General features: G+C 37.0%; 1 protein-coding gene across 1 annotated transcript in view; it reads right to left on the bottom strand.

Annotated features, from left to right (window-relative positions):
- CPXM2 (carboxypeptidase X, M14 family member 2) overlaps positions 1-17336 on the bottom strand; it is a 96420-nt gene that overhangs the window by 58340 nt on the left and 20744 nt on the right. Inside the window, exon 2 of the mRNA XM_015814223.2 lies at positions 11524-11625. Within this exon, the coding sequence (XP_015669709.2) occupies positions 11524-11625 (102 nt within the window). The remainder of the gene's footprint in view (positions 1-11523; positions 11626-17336) is intronic.

Raw genomic sequence — 17336 nt, 5'->3', positions numbered from 1 at the left:
AGCTCTTCTACACGTAGTCCTCATTGATGGGGAACTCATCAAATTTGCAGACGACACCAAGCTGGCAGGAATAGCCAACACTCCAGAAGACAGGCTTAAGGTACAGAATGATCTTAACAGACTTGAACATTGGGTGCTATCTTACAAAATGAAATTCAATGTTGAAAAAATTAAGGTTCTACATTTAGGCAAGAAAAACCAAATGCACAGGTATAGTATAGGTGATACCTTGCTCAATAGTAGTAACTGTGAGAGGGACCTTGGAGTCCTAGTAGACAATCACTTAAATATGAGCCAGCAGTGTGCTGCAGCTGCCAAAAAAAGCCAACACAGTGCTAGGCTGCATTAACAGTGATAGACTCAAGATCACATGAAGTGTTGATACCACTTTACAATGCCTTGGTAAGACCACACTTGGAATACTGCATCCAGTTTTGGTCACCACAATGTAAAAAAGATGTTGAGACTCTAAAAAGAGTACAGAGAAGAGCAACAAAGATGATTAGGGGACTGGAGGCTAAAACATATAAGGAACGGTTGCTGGAATTGGGTATGTCTACTTTAATGAAGAGAAGGACTAGGGTGACATGATAGCAGTGTTCCAATATCTCAGGGGCTGCCACAAAGAAGAGGGAGTCAAGCTATTCTCCAAAGCACCTGAAGGCAGGACAAGAAACAATGTATGGAAACTAATCAAAGAGAGAAGCAACCTAGAACTAAGGAGAAATATCCTGACAGTTAGAACAATTAATCAGTGGAACAACCTGCCTCCAGAAGTTGTGAATGCTCCAACACTGGAAGTTTTAAAGAAGAGACTGGACAGCCATTTGTTTGAAATGGTATAGGGTTTCCTGCCTGAGCAGGGGCTTGGATTAGAAGATCTCCAAGGTCTCTTCCAACTTATTATTATTATTATTATTATTATTATTATTATTATTATTATTATTATTATTATTATTATTATTGTTGTTGTTGTTGTTGTTGTTGTTGTTGTTGTTGTTGTTGATGATGATCATCATCATCATCATCATCATCGCACAGTCAGCCAGATGTTCAGACTGGATTTGGCATTTTTGACTACCTATCGAGTCCTTACTAAGGACCTGGAATAGGCAGATATGGATCTTTGATGTATTACAGATATCGTCACAGGATGGAAGCAGTTCCTAGTAAGGCCGCTTTTTGCAATTGACTAAGGGTGAATTTGTCAATGCCAATGGTGTTCAAGTGGTGCTCCAGTTGTTTTGGGATTGCACCCAAGGCGCCTATTACTATTGGTACTTCCCTTGCTTGCCTTTGCCACAGTCTTTCTATTTCTATTTGTAGGTCTTTGTATTTTGTTATCTTCTCCAGTTTTTTCTCATCTATTCTGCTGTCTCCAGGCACTGCCACGTGCACTATCCAGACTTTTTTGTCTTTCTTATCGACAACTGTTAAGTCCGGGGTGTTATGTTGCAGGCAAATGATATTTCTTGCATATCTTCCAATGCACCATTGTTGCTACTTTGTCATGCCACTGCTTGTAGTCACTCTATGTGATCTTCTTGAAGCAGCTTATCAGGTGGTCCACTGTTTCTTCAGCTTCTTTGCATAGGCGGCACTTACTGTCTGTTGCTGTCTTCTCAATTTTGACTTTGTATGCATTTGTCCTTAAGGCTTGGTCTTGTGCAGCCAGAATTAGTCCCTTCAACTTTCCTGCTCTTAGCCATTGCCAGGTCTTATTATTATCTGCTTTCCCACCTATTTTTTTAATCTACTGGCCATGTAGTGCTTTGTCTTCCCATGCCTCTATTCTGTTCTTCATTTGGTCTTTCTTGTAGGCCAGTTTGGTCTCTCCAGTAGTCAGTAAGCCTTCCTGATTTCAGTGCATCTTCATCATTGTCCTTCAGATATTCTTCCAAAGCCATTTTTTTCTTCAACCATCTGATGTACTTGCAGCATTCTACATCCACCTATTTGCCTTGGTAGATAGAGTCTGTCAATGTCACTGCGTGGATGAAGGGCATGATTCGTTGTCATTATTTTTCTGGTCTTCTTATTCATTGCTTTTAGTTCTGCTTGAGTCCAGTCCACTATTCCAGCTGTGTATCTAATGACTGGAATTGCCCAGATGTTGATTGCCTTCACGGTATTTCCTCCACTGAGTTTGGACTTTAAGATCTTCTTCACTGTCTTGATGTATTCACCTCTAATCTTTTTCTTGACTTCAGTGTGCTTGATGTTGTCAGCTTGAAGGATACCCAAGTATTTGTAGTATTTTTCCTCATCCAGACTCTTAATGTTATTTTTGTGGGGCATCTTGATTCCTTCAGTTTTCACTATTTTTCCTTGCTTGACAGTAAGTGTGGTATATTTGTCCAAACCAAACTCCATTGCAATATATTATTATTATTATTATTATTATTATTATTATTATTGTTGTTGTTGTTGTTGTTGTTGTTGTTGTTGTTGTTTTGTTGTTGTTGTTGTTTTTTTTGTTTTTGTTTTTGTTTTGCTAAACTGATAGCTTTTGTATTATTCTTGATGGAACATTTATTCAGCAATAATTCAAAGTTACAGTGGAACTGAAAAATTAACTTTATGGCTCACTTATGACTATTTATGACCTTCACAACATTTCTCAGTCATGTGTCATCATTACAGTACACATTGACCTGTGCCTGACTTATGTTTTCACCACACCTGCTTGTAGAACAGAGAAATAAGAGAGAAAAAGATTGCAAGAAAATAAGCTGTTTTGCTCTTCTACACAAACAATGTGATCATGCCTGTAGCCTGGGGCTGGGAGCTGCGGGGGCACTGTGCAAACAGCTTACAGTATGTTCGTGAAATCCCATCTCTAATTTCTCCATTCTATGAAGGTCGGGGAGAGAAAGAAAACAAGAGCTTTCTATAGGCAATCTCTCCTTTGCCTGACTCCCACTGCAGTTGTAACTGCATTGCTCTCAATGTCTAGAACAGGGGTGTCAAACTGCTGGCCCGGGGGCTGGATGCGTCATGCTGAAACCGCACCCACCCCATTGCCAGCAATGGAAAAAAAGTTGTGATATGTTGCGACACGTCATGTGACATTGGGAGTTTTACACCCTAGTCTAGAGAACAATGAGCTTACTCTCTTGAAATCCCTCTCTGATCTCTCTTCTTCAGGCAAAGGAGACATAGAAATCTTTTGCTTTTTTTTTCTTCCATCCTGACTCTCATCACAGAGTGAAAAGGGGAAAAAAGGATTTCAGAAGAATAAGTTGTTTAGCTAGTATGCCCAGGGCACTCAGCTTCAAGCTGGGCTATGATCACATTATTTGCAATATGACAAGACAATAAGCAGGCACTTGAACATTTCAAAGGGAGTGGGAGCGGGTAGGAGGTAAACAAAATCCCAAGATATGAAATTGAGGAGTCTCATCTCTTTTTACTCAGAAAGCACAATCATGGTCTCATAATTTCCCACTTAGTAACCACTTAGCTTAGCAGCAGAGTGGTCAGTCCCAATTAGGGTTGTTAAGCAAGGTCTACTTATATTTTTACGTACTTTGAGTACAGAATGCTGTAGCATAAGAAATTAATACTTTGATCTGTTGGAAGTATTTTTCTCTTTATGCAATAATAAGCAACAACAATATCAGTGAGATAACTAGTAATATTGTTTACTATATTTAGAGAAATTTGATTTATTCATTGATCTTCAAATGAGTTCACATAACTTTGGTTTCTGGATTCCAGCTCGATGTGGAAATCAATCCTTTTATTTATTTATTTATTTGTTTATTTGTTTGCTTGTTTGTTTGTTTATTTATTTATTGATGCTGGGCATCTGTTATTCTAAGATACCTCAAAGCAAGAATTTCCAGTAAATCTTTTCTCATGAGCTTTATTTTCTAAACTAAGACTCAAGAGATTTAGTTAAGCTTCAGATATTGTACAGCAAGATAACCTAGGAATTGTACTTTTGAAATTGTTATGTTTTTCATAGTCTGTCAGCAATATTATTTTTATGCTAAGAAAATAATAAATAATAATCAGAGAATGTAAAGGTCTGAAAGGCTCCTTGGAGAGTAGCTAGTCCAATCTCCTAGTACAGGAATGTCAACTAGATGGTCAAACAACCTTTTTTTAAGCATCATCAAAGGAAAGTTTGCTACCTTTCTAAGAATCAGTTCTATTATTGAATACTTCTTAATTACATTTTTTTCTGATGTCAATTCAAAATCTGCTTTTATATAATTTAAATCCATTGTTTCTTGTTTGTCTTCTGGAACACAGCCATCTTTTACATGATAGTTGTGAGATATGAAGATAGTTTTCATGTCTCTCTCTGCAGTGTACTCCTTCTAGACTAAAAAATTTCCAGTGCAAACAACGATTCCTTGCCTGTTTTTCCTTTGTGTCTTTGAACATCTTGACTTTTCTCCTCTGGACTGTTGAAATGAGATGCCCAGATGCCATATTCAAAGTGCAGAACAGAATAGAACAATGATCTAGATATTTTTGAAGTTGCATCATATTATTGATTTATGTACAGTTGCGTTCCACTATACATTACAGTTCCATTTTGAATATCCTGCTAGCCAGGATCATCATCAAAACTATATTCATATTTTTGGTTTCCCAATCAATTGTAGGACTTTACAGTTGTCCCTGTTGAAATTCATCTTTCTGGTGTCTGCATATTGTTGTAGCTTGTATGATCCTCCTAAACTTTGATACTGTCTTCTGAAGTATTTTTTGTATTCTTATCTTATATGATCCTCCTAAACTTTGATACTGTTTTCTGAAATATTTTCTATATTCTTATCTTTGTGATGTCTTCATCCAGCTCTTCCCTATGGATTGGTTAGTATCAGTTCAAGAATAGACCATCACCTACAACCTTTGGGAAAATAAAATAGTCAGAAAGAAGATTGTGGAGTTTTGGAGGAACTTCAGAAACTGTCACAAAATTTTAATACATGATGCATATTGACAGGGAGGGGAGAAAGACAGAGAATGGATAGGAAAATAATAGTAGTCCACATCCAAATCAACTGAAGGGAAAAAAATCATTTCTCTGTTTAAAAGTGTTTTTCTTTGCTTTTTGCCAACAAATCCTTCCTTCTTCACATTGCCTTTAATATAGTTTTGCACAGTGATTTTTATTCTCAGTCTCATTGAACAATAATCCTGCTTTTAATAAACCCACAAACATATATATGTTTTATTTTATATAGAATGGTAGCTGTTATTGTTTTAACAACATATTATACCCCATATCTTATTTTTTCTATTATATTTTTCACATATTTTTAAGCATTGCTTACATATTACTTTGAAAATATATGTATTCTTGTGTTTTATTCTTTTCACTTCTTTTCTTTCTCTGTTATTATTTTTAAAGCAATAAAAAAAATATTTAAAAACCCCACAATAAAGAAATGTCTTCAAGGCATGCATATGCTACTGCAGCTTAAATACTGTTTAAACTAGATAAATAAAAAGAAATGCAAATGTAACACATATTGCAAGTTTCTCTTAAAGGCAATGAAGAATTTTAGCCAAAGGCCACCATCTGGTGAAAGACTTCCTATATTGGAGTAGTTTCATTTGTAATCCAGTTTTAAAGAATCAAATTGAGAAGAGCTTCAAGAGGAATAAACTTCTAATACAGTGGGTCTCAACCTTTTTAATGCCGCGACCCCCAACCGGTCGTAAGTTGAGGACTAAACCGGTCGTAAGTCGAGGACTAAACCGGTCGTAAGTTGAGGACTAAACCGGTCGTAAGTCGAGGACTACCCAACCAGTCGTAAGTCGAGGACTTTCCCTGCCCGGGAGCGCCATGCATGCATGGTTCCGCCCCCTGTGCCGGCCGAGGCGTAGCTGGCAAGCGGCAGAGACGGAGCAGGCCGACCACCAGCTGGCCCAGCTCAAGGGAGGTAAGGCACCCACCAGAAAAGGGGAAAAAATGGCGGACAGCCTTGCTTGGCGACCCCCGTGAAATGGTCGAGCGACCCCAAATGGGGTCGCGACCCATAGGTTGAGAACCGCTGTTCTAATACAACAATGATAACACATAAAATGCCTAGAGCTTTAGAGTAGACCAGAAAGGCTAAACATTATCCTTGATGATGTATGCATTTATGGAGTTGTTATTGGTACATGTTATCAAAATCTGGCCTACTGGGTCAAATAACTCCATGGACATTCATCCAGTTCATCTGATTTCTGTCCAGTCTGAACATTATGTCATTAAGAAAAAAAAGAACAAGGTGTTATATCAAAAATGAGTTATTTTCGTTCAGCCATCAGTGGGCCTCTTTCTCTTTAGTTGTCTTTCACAGTCTCCTTATCCCCAATTTCACTTTTCTCTATTTAGATCTAAGCTCTACAGTTGAGGGAGGGCAGCAACTCCATTCAGAATTGCATGCTACAAATAATAAATATATGAACTAGGAAACTATTTTTTATTACATTTTGTTCATTTCCTTATCCTGTGGCAGCTTGTTAGCAACCTGAAACAAATAACTAATCTCACAAAATAGGGAGGTAAATGCTTGGGCTATTGGCAAATCAAATTTTAATTGCCGTTCTGGGCAGGATTAAGTCAGGCATTACTAGAGTAGACACAGCTACTAGCACAGCTATGCCTGATAATAAGCCAGCATGTAGATAAGTAAGTCTTTAAACAGTTTTTCTTAAAGCAGCAAATAGGAAAATGAATGTTCAAACATGCAGTTCAGACAGAACTCAATTTTATTAACATACTGGATGAACAGAGAAATCCTTTTTTGTTCAGCTTTTAAAATGTCAAGCTTGAAATATCTCGAGTTATTTTGGTTCTTTTTAGTTTTTCTGGCTATATTAATTTAAAACCTTAATTACATAAGAAAAATAGGATTATGAAATAAACCGCAGCTACAGTGGATTTGTGTATATTTTCAAATATTATTTTATGGTGCTGATTATGGTGCAAAATCTTTTTCACACCCACTTGTAGTTGAGAGGAAGATCTAGTGAGATGTCTGGGACACATTCAATTTTCTTGGTGCTAGACTATTCCACTGCTTATAACCAAGTTTGCAGGATGCAATAAAACAGCTTTTAATAGATTCTATCTAAATCCATGTTTTATTATCTTAGTAACTAATGAACACTGCAGTTATTCCAAAGAGAAACATATAGTTAATCATAGGATTTGTGAACTTTTAATCAACAGTTATAGAGAAAAGAAATTTCCTTCAATAAAATATGAGAAAACCAGTGGATGGTTTATAATAGGGAAGCTATTTTTTTACTCATAAACAATGGTTCCATTGGTCCCAACACTGTCAATTTTTCCAATGCTTAGTTAGTTTCTACATCAATTATCAATGTTACAAAACAATTTGACTCATTTTAGTACACACTTATATGCCATCTCTCTCTCTCTTTTTCTCTCTCTCTTTCTCTCTCTCTCTATCATCATCATCATCATTATCATCATCATCATCATCATTTTAGACATTGTCTATCCACTGCAGGATGAAGGCCTCTTTCGCAAGTTTCCAACCAATACAATTCTGAGCTTTCTTTTGCCAGCTAGGCCCACAAGACTTGCTGATGTCGTCAATCTATCTTGTTTTGGGTCTCTTTCATGGATCCTTTTTGTCAAGCGGGATCCATTCTATGACTGCCTTGATCCACCTGCCATCAGTTCTTCTTGCTAGGTGATCAGCCCATTTCCATTTCCATTCTTTTACTCTCTTGATGGCATCTTATACTTTCTTTTGTTCTCTAATCCATGTGCAGGTCTTTCTATCTTGTCTTGTAATGCCGAACATGTATCTTTCCATGGCTCTTTGCTCCATTCGTAGCTTTTGTGTCAATTGTGAGGTTAGTGTCCATGTTTCACTGGTATAAGTTAGAGCAGGTAGCATACCCTGATCTTTTCTCTTCAGGCATATGGGGAAGTTGTTCTTGAAAATTGTTAATACTTATTTCCTGTATTACCAATAAATACAATCCAAAAATAGTATTTTTATTTAGATAACTTAACTGCAAAATTCTGATGATTTTAAATACTAAACTTCCAATTTCACATTCCATAATGATCCAGGAAGAACACATTTAATAAGTTAATCTGAAAATCTGAATTCACCAAACTTCTCACATTACTAAATCAGCCTCTAACTTGGTTACATGTACAATAGGTGGATCAGAGTTCTGAAAGTCAGTTCTAAAGATAATTTAATTTTCCTTCAGTAAAATAATAGCTAACATGCGGAGTTTCTCCTGTGAGCAGTAAAACCCTGCAGCAATCAAGTAAAATGATTCATTCAAGGTTATGAACTGTAATCTACCTGGTTGGTTAGTTAGTTAGGCCTAGAACTTGATTCTTCCCAATCCTAGCCCGACACACACACACACACACACAGAGAGAGAGAGAGAGAGAGAGAGAGAGAGAGAGAGAGAGAGAGAGAGAGAGAGAGAGAGAGAGAGAGAGAGAGAATGGAATAGTAATAAGCTTATTTTTATTTCCTGCTGGTTACAGTATAATGATCTAAATGTAATTAAACAAAATCATGAAAGAAAAACTGAGCTATTTTTTTCAATTAAAACATGGACATAAAAACTGTGCTATATCAAAACAAAGGCAGCATTCTTTTATATTGCAAGGGGACAAACATAGAGTGAACTGGAGACAAGGTATAATAATGTTTCAAAACCATTATTACAGTACAACCAAGAATCATTTTATTGGCTGCAGTGTCTCCCCTGCTGCTCTGAACTCTTTAAAAAAACAGAGGGGGGGAAAGATTCCTCCTTCTCCTTTCTCCTTTCTCCATTTTCTCCTCTCTCACAAGGTGAGAAGAGGATCAATGTTTGGCATAGCCTTATGTTCCTTTGGCTTTTTAAACAAGGGTACAAAGTTACCTCAGAAAGTATCTATGAAGTCTAACCTCCCAGGAGACTAGAGGAATAACTGGGCTGTCCAATCACCCCAGCCACTTGTTTTACTATACTGCAGGTTTTGATATTAGATTTTCTAAATATTATATACAAATCAACCGTAAAATAATCCCAATCTTTTGCAAAAGTGTCAGCATCTGCATGGTTTACTGCGCACTTATCCAGAAAATAATTAAACTTTGAATATTTTCAAAAGGTGACAAGAACTGGGCAGAACTGTCATCCTTCATAATGCTGCCAACTGTACACAGTGAAAGAACTTTTTTAAAATCACCAAATTCTGTGACTGTTGTTTTTGGAAGGCAGATATTTTTTTTCTTCTAGTGCAGTGGCTATTATGTTTGAGAGCACCCTTAATATTCAGAATTTTTACATATATGCAATTGTCTGGAAGCACACTGCCTATTGATTTACTGAAAAGGCCAATTCATAGTAAAGGTCAACTTATACTTCAGGTTTTTTTTAAAAAAAAATAAAGAAGTAGCTCCCTGTTCTGTCACTCAGTTATCTGGATTTAACCAAGAACTCATCTGTGTTTTAACTTTAATCTCTGTCAATTTCTCCCTTTTTCCCTGTATTAATAGTAGCTAATGCACTTTAATATTCTGAATCCCACCTTGGAATACTGATAAGACAGAAACCTAAATTTTCACATGCTTTTCCTTTTGTGGATGGCTACATAGGTTCCTTGACTCTGCCAAAGATGAAAACCCTTGACAATAGGTGGCATAGAAAATTAATTAAAAATAATATATAAATAAAAACTGAGTGCACCTTCACTCAATGCATCTTCACCATGTTTTACCTGGATTTCTGTTCATTTATAATGGATCCATAGTCTTTGGTTCTTTGCTGTCCTTGCCCCAATTTCCCCTACTTCTCCAGATGGGGAATTATACTGATTATTATGCCATATACCAGTGGTGGTGAACCTATGGCACGGGTGCCAGAGGCGGCACTCGGAGCCCTCTCTGGGCACATGTGCCATTGCCCCAGCCTTGCCTCCCACGTGACCCACTCCTCACCAACAGCCTCCCTGGAGGAGAGTCGCCCCCGAACGTGGCCCACACGGAGCAGTGCAGCCAAGGACATGGCAGCCAGACAGAGTAGATAAGATTCTGCCCTCACACCCCATCGTGCACAGTTGATGCTGCGGGGCGCGGGCAAAGGGCGTGGCCACCATGGCGCTGCTGGGCGATCTGCAGTGGGCCCTAGAGGCGATGAGTGGCCCTGTGGGCAGGAGAGGTGGAGGCAGGGCAGGGGTGGGGCAGGGGGTGGAGTGGGGGCGGGGCCAGTTTTGGGGCACTCTAAAAGGTTCGCCATCATTGCCATATCCTACCTTCCGCCTGCTGCAAGAATGGGGAAGGATGTTTTCTGCAAGTTGAACATTTCAACACAGAAATAGGTAGTGTTGCTGCCAAGGTATCAGCAATAATCTGACCTTTATTGCACAGGGCTTTTAACTAGGGGACTGGATCCTATTCCTTACTCCTATCTTTGCTCAATCCCTGTACAAACCAGTATGGTATAATAAGACAAGCTGAGAAATTCTATACAAAACAGTGTGTTTGGTTTGCCATCAGTATCAGCACACGGAGGAAAATAGGCTTTTTATCCCAACTTAAAACTAGGAGATAGAAGAAGCACTTCTTCCTAGCTTCAAGACACACATATTGATTGCCTGAAACATCTTTGTGCTCATCTGTCACCAAGGAACAGCAGGTTGTAATTGAGAGCTGTATCCCTAGAAGCACAACCGACTCATGACTTGTTCCTGTACTGTCCTGATAAGTCAGAGTAGCCTGCTCGAGGGCCGATTAACTTAAATTGTGCAATCAGAAACTTCAGCAAGGAAAGGTTGATTCCTGGAAATGCATCCAGTTAATAATACCTTGTTTAATTTGGGGTTAAGGGACAGAAGAACAGCTAAAAAACAGTGTGCCAAATATGATGGGTTGAAATAGTCACATCTCTATTTTCTGATTCTGAAATACTGATACAGTAGTTATATAATATATTACTTCAACAGTCAACATTCTTCAGTGCAGATCACTATAATTGGGGAACCCTCTAAAAGCAGATACTGTAATTAAAAGCTAGAGCTGTCAGTTGCAAAATTAAGCCCTCTTCCTCCTCCACCTGCTTGTCATCCTGCTTTTTGTGTTCCATAGAAGCTTGAAAAGCAACATTGCCACTTTATAAAAGCATTGTCTGTGTCTACATTTTTTTAAAAATTGCCATGTCATTTGTGAAGCTTTGGATTTTGACACCTTTTGATCTGGATGCCTTTTAGATCTGTCTTATTCTGATTTATTCCTCTGAAATTTAATCAGTATATAAATCTACAGCTAAGCACTCGAAGTCCTTTGCCTGTCATCTTCGCTTTCTCCCACACTTATCCATTTTAACCTTTAAGTGCTTTTCTTGCACTTCACAAAGAAGTTTGATAAGTTCTTATTATAAAGGAACCACTGTAATGAACCACCTTCATATTCCATAAGATCAAATATTTATTTTTAGGATAGCTTTTCATGTCATTAAAATTTGTCCCAAGAAAGGGTTCGTCCAAAAAAGAAGTGCAAACAAATCTTCATTCTCGCTTACTTTGTCTGCTGTCTTCACCAGTGTTTCGCCTTTCATAGTCGCCATCTGGTGTTCTTTCATTGCTCTTCTTGTTTTTCTCACCTTTCTTGTTACCATTTTTAGCTGACAGCAGAAAAGAGAAACACACGATATTATCTCTCCCCAAATATAAACTATCAAACAGAAAGACAAGAATAATGAACCCAATGAAAAAAAGTGAGGCAGTAAAAAGTAAGTAAGTAAGTAAGTAAAGAGTTCACATTTGTCTCCTCGAGTTTTCAAAAACAGATAAATTAGATACCTTTCAGAAAAGGCAAAGTGAATTCTTGGAGAACTTTCTGTGGCTTCTAAACAGGTATTTTGAGGTATTTTCTTTTTGTATTATCCCAGTATACCAGAAATGCTCTCTAAACTATGTAAGTGACAGAGATGGAAAACATCATTTCAAGCAACCAAAATGAAACCAGATAAATAGGATGAAATCTCCCCAACGAAAGTGGTACCAATTCCATGTTTTTTTGTTCCTTTAGGAACTGTCATCCTCCAGGACTGATTAGCTTGCTGGAAGGTAAGGACTCCATTGAGCCAAAGTAAATTTTTCTAGCAACAATGTACATATTTGCATCACTGCCTTCTTCTGAGGAGCCTTTTCAACTTCCCAAGTTCATCTACAGGGCTGAGCATTCCTGGTTGTCTTCCATTCATGATGTCCAAGTTTAATCCTGTTCAGCCTCTCTGGGGTCAGCTGAGTTCATTAAATGCTCCCACTACTGTAGAATTCTACTTGTTACAAGCTATTTATCAAGTTAAGAATATTATAGATACTTCAACACTGAAGAGAAATTAGGAGTTTCAAGTAACGTCAACAGACTGTTGTCTGGAAGAGAGACACATGCTAGGTTAGAAACCAAAAGACCATGAGGTCTAGTGACTTTAGAGTGACTTTCTCACTCTATCTCAGCCCACCTGATTTCACAGGGTTGTTATTATGGGAGTATTAAGGAGTATTAAGTATGCTTGCTGCCTTGACTTATTTACAAATATTAAATATTTAAATAATTTATAAATTATTATTTACAAATAATAAAGGCAGAGGATAAATAAATGAATGAATGAGTAAATAAATAAATTTACTTCATTAATTTAATTTAATTTAATGAAAGTTTAATGAAAAGAAGGACTAGGGGTAGCATGATAGCAGTGTTCCAATAACTCAGGGGCTGCCATAAAGAAGAGGGAGTCAAGCTATTGTCCAAAGCACCTGAGGGCAGGAGAAGAAACCATGGATGGAAACTAATCAAGGAGAGAAGCAACCTAGAACTAAGGAGAAATTTCCTGACAGAACAATTAATCAGTGGAACAACCTGCCTCCAGAAGTTGTGAATGCTCCAACACTGAAAGTTTTTAAGAAGAGATTGGACAACCATTTTTCTGAAATAGTATAGGGTTTCCTGCCTAAGCAGGAGGTTGGACTAGAAGACCTCCAACTCTGTTATTCTATTCTAAATATATAAAATATTAATAACATTGCTATTAAGTGCTATCCACCAGGTAAAGAAAGCATGCTAGTTTACTGTTACTGCTGCTGCTACTGCTGCTGTTGCTATTTTATCTTTTCTTCTTGAAGGAAGATTTGGAGATTAGAATCTGGTCCTCATCTAGAAAGATACAGTTTATGGATATAATCACAGGTCTACAGGGGAAAATGGAATCTAAGGGCATATAGAAAGATTTTAGGATCTCATAATATCCCAAATATACCAAGGGTGCCATATACTTTGTCACTTTTGAAGCTAATATAATTAAATCTACAGTATACAAGATGACTAGGGTGGGAGTTGGATCACATGACTGTACTTGTTTAGTATCTAAAAAGATAGCAATGTAGATTCCATGAAGAATTTAAATGAAATCAGATTTCCAAATTGAATGGATTATTTGGAGTTGAAGCCATTCAAAATAAATGCAGACTTTATTAGGGAGTATCTGGTGACCATGAATGGGTTCAGGTCTCCAAAACTAGAATAATTACTTTTGAGAGTCATGAAAGAGTTTGTCAATATTATTTTTGAGCCTATTCTATAATATTTTTTTTTTGAGAAATCATGAAGGATAGGCATTGTGCTAGAGAACTGGAAAAGAACAAATGTTGTTCCTATCTTCAAATGAGATGAGTCACAGGACTCAGGTTATGGTAGACTACATAACTTGGCAAAAGCTAGCATGACTTTAACAATATACATCATAACAGAACATCCTGACTTTTTGATAAAAGTGACCGTGAGAATATGGTAGGCATAGTGAACTTTTTCTTCAACAAAGCATTCAAGAAATGCTTGAGGAACATGAAAACTGTACTAGGCTATATTTCTATTAGAGGGATACAGTATATGTAAAAGAATTGAGTGAATGGTTCTGTTTCAAGACTGAAATGTTGAGCACCATAACACAGGGCTTTTTTAGACTCTGTGCTGCTCAACATATTTTTAAATGATTTTGATGAGGGTTTGGAAAATATTCAGTGGTGGGATTCAGCTGGTTCACATCACTTCAGCAGAACCAGTAACTAATTTTTTGTTGTCCAGGCCCAGAATGGACTTCCAGAAGCAGCATCCACACAGAGAACCGGTTGTTCACATATTTGAATCCCACCACTGAATATATTATTATCAAATCTGCAGATAGCACAAAGATAAGAGAAAAAAGCACTTTAGAGGACAGTCTTTTCTAGATTTAGAGTGGCAAAATTTAGAGAAATTCGATAGAATGGAGCATTGTTGAAAAACTAGCAAAATGAATCTTAGCAGAGAAAAATACAACATTCTACATTTGAATAGGAAAAACAAACAGCATGAGTGTAAGCTTAAAAGGACCTTATTAGTTAACAATCCATGCCAAAAGGATTCCGGTGTTCAGAGAGTGTAGGTCCAGAGAAAAGCAACCAATATTATGTGGGACCTGGAAGGAGTTATAAGGAATGATGAGAGATGATTGATATGTTTGCCTGAAGAACAGAAGACTGCAGGGAGACATGATAGCTATCTTCAATTATTTGAAGGACAGTGATATAGAACAGGAGTCTCCAAACTTGGCAATTTTAAGACTTATGGACTTCATCTCTCCGAATTCCTCAGGCAGCCATTCTGGATATTGAAGTCCACAAGTTTGGAGACCCCTATTATAAAAAAATGTAACAAAATTGTTCTGAGTGGTTCAAGAAAAGGACAGCAAGAAAGGGTTTAAGTTACAAGGAAATAGATTTGACTGGACATCAGGAAAACTTTCCTAATGGAAAGAACAGTTTAAGAAGGGAACAAAAGCCTCAATAAATGGTGGGATCTCCATTAATGGAAGTTGATGCTAATGTCAGAGGTGTTGCACTTTTCCACCCTGTACAGAGGGCTGAACTAAAAACATATTACTAAAGTAGAACTTTCTTTTAGCAATTACATTCTCTTGTTTTATGTTTGAATGTTAGAAAAATGCCCCCTTTCTAACCCATTTTTATCCCAATTAGTTTACTAAGGATGATGTTATTCAAATAAAACTGATACGCTACACTGAATAAAAAATATACAAAAAAGAAAGACAAAATAAAACATGAAAATAAAAAAATGCAGAAAAAGAAAAAAGAAAAAAACCTCTCTCTTCCTTCCCAGTAAGTATAGTCAACATTAACAGTTTATTGCCATATATTAAAAAATCACTACTTCGTCCTATATCACATTCCATCCTCTATAATAAAATCTTTAACACTTCATTCCATCTTAATCAGTAAAAATATGTTAAGGATTATCTGTAATAACAATATACCATACAAATTACATTAGTTAACCCACTTTGAATCTTTCCTTTTACATTTATATAACATTTTCAAGTAAACAAAAATTTCAAAGTAACGTCATCCAATCCTAATAAAAAATCCATTAAACCTCACTGGAGATAAAATCGCATCTTTATAAATCTCCGTCCTTAAAATATTGTTACACAGTTTTAATCTGTAAACCATTAGACATTACCAGCAAACCATTATTAAACTTGAGCAAATAAAGTGATTTCGTATTCGTTTCCATTTCTCCAACAAACTGGAGTTCCTTCAAAATCCAAATATTTGATTTTTCATACTCTCTTGACTCTTCTTGAGAATTGTTAGCATCCTTATCGAGTCCCTTTTGTAATTCCAGTGAAGAGAAATTATTTATATTGCTGTTCATATTCTCATAGTCACTTCTCTGACTTGATATTTACTCATTTATTTATTAAATGTATATTTATACATCTTTTTGTAATTATCAAATATCTAGTTTCATTTGTAAATTAAAAAAATCCTATAAAGCTTGCAATCTTCTTTCTTAAATAAGAACTCACAAAGCAAATACAACCAAACCTTCTGAAGGTTTCAATCTTTAACAAGCTGTAATAATATTAAGAAATTAAACACAGAGCTAAATAAAAAAGTGAAGTTTGGTTGAACCTTAAGTCCATAGCAGGTTACATTAGTGGCTCTGAGCTTAATTATCCCGCAACTCCCAGCAGTTTGCAAGAGGCCACAAAAGTTCATGATGAGGCCACAAAAAAAAGAGCAGAGTACATATGGGCATCTCAAATAGATCTTTCCTTTCTCCAGAGAGAGATTTTCGGATTTTCTGATCTTCCTATCACCTCCATTTAAGGGGTATTGTATTGTATTGTATTGTATTGTATTGTATTGTATTGTATTGTATTGTTGCAGAATGGAATAATTATGGGATAGTGAAATTATGGTAGATAGCTCAGTTAAATTGGGAAATCAAGTGAAACATGAGAAAAAGCTAGAATTACTGTGTCAACACAAGTTTTAAAGAGGAAGCTAAGCAGATAAATGTGTGGGAGGCTTCTGGTTTTTAAAAAAGATCACCATTGTTATTACTGTCATTATTATGACATTGATCAAGATTTCCAAGCTCAGAAATACAAATCTTGGCCATTCGCAATATGTGCTTGAAATAAAAGTTCTTATTCTTATTCTGTTTTTCTGGTGTACAGCCAAACCAGTGGCAAAAACAACACTAAGGACTCTCAATATTCTGCTGAAACAGTAAATCAGGTGGGGATTAGAAGATGGACAGAATGAAACTAGACACTCGCTGGAGACAGTGTTGGCAGAGAACGCAAAGCTTACTATGCTCTCAGTGATATCTGGACCATAGCTGAATCTGCTTTAAATTAAAATCAGCCACAGAAGAAGCCAAGCAGTTTCCCAAGCTTTAGGGGAAATAGCTTATTTTCCAAGCATTATTAGCCAATAGCCATATTAACATCATGATGCCAAGGTATGCATTCTAAAAACACATCCAGACAGCTGGTTTAATGTGCTGTTCTTCCACCCATGACACAAAAAAAGGAGGCCAGCATGCATTTCCTCTGTCTGCAAAGTCTCTGCTCTATTCTGCCGTGTTAATGAGGCCAGTGAGTAGGATTGTCCTAATAGTTGACAGCAGGGCAGTTTTCCCTGCTGATGGGAAAATATCCACTTATTGTTCTCTCTAATATGGAATTGAGTTGAGGCTGAGAGAACAGTTTTAGCAGGTGGGTAGAAGGAGAAGAAGTTATTAATCTATCAAACCTTAGTGTGTGAGTTAAGGAGGCTTTGTACTCCTGCTTGACCAGGAAGAACCTACAGTACTTCCCATGGACCACCTAAAGCCCTGTTTATCAAGTACTACAAGGTTTTGGATATGTCAAGAGAAGTGCTTCTCTCTTTCTATAAGGAAAAGCTATACTGGGAAGTTCCTGCTTAATATCACTTGCCCACAGACTTGCTCATACATGCCCATACATGCTTATAGGCACAT

Source organism: Protobothrops mucrosquamatus, unplaced genomic scaffold (assembly GCF_001527695.2).
Source record: "Protobothrops mucrosquamatus isolate PMUCROS unplaced genomic scaffold, P.Mucros_1.0 scaffold229, whole genome shotgun sequence".
Lineage (NCBI taxonomy): Eukaryota > Metazoa > Chordata > Lepidosauria > Squamata > Viperidae > Protobothrops > Protobothrops mucrosquamatus.
This window is presented reverse-complemented; position numbering and strand designations above follow the sequence as displayed.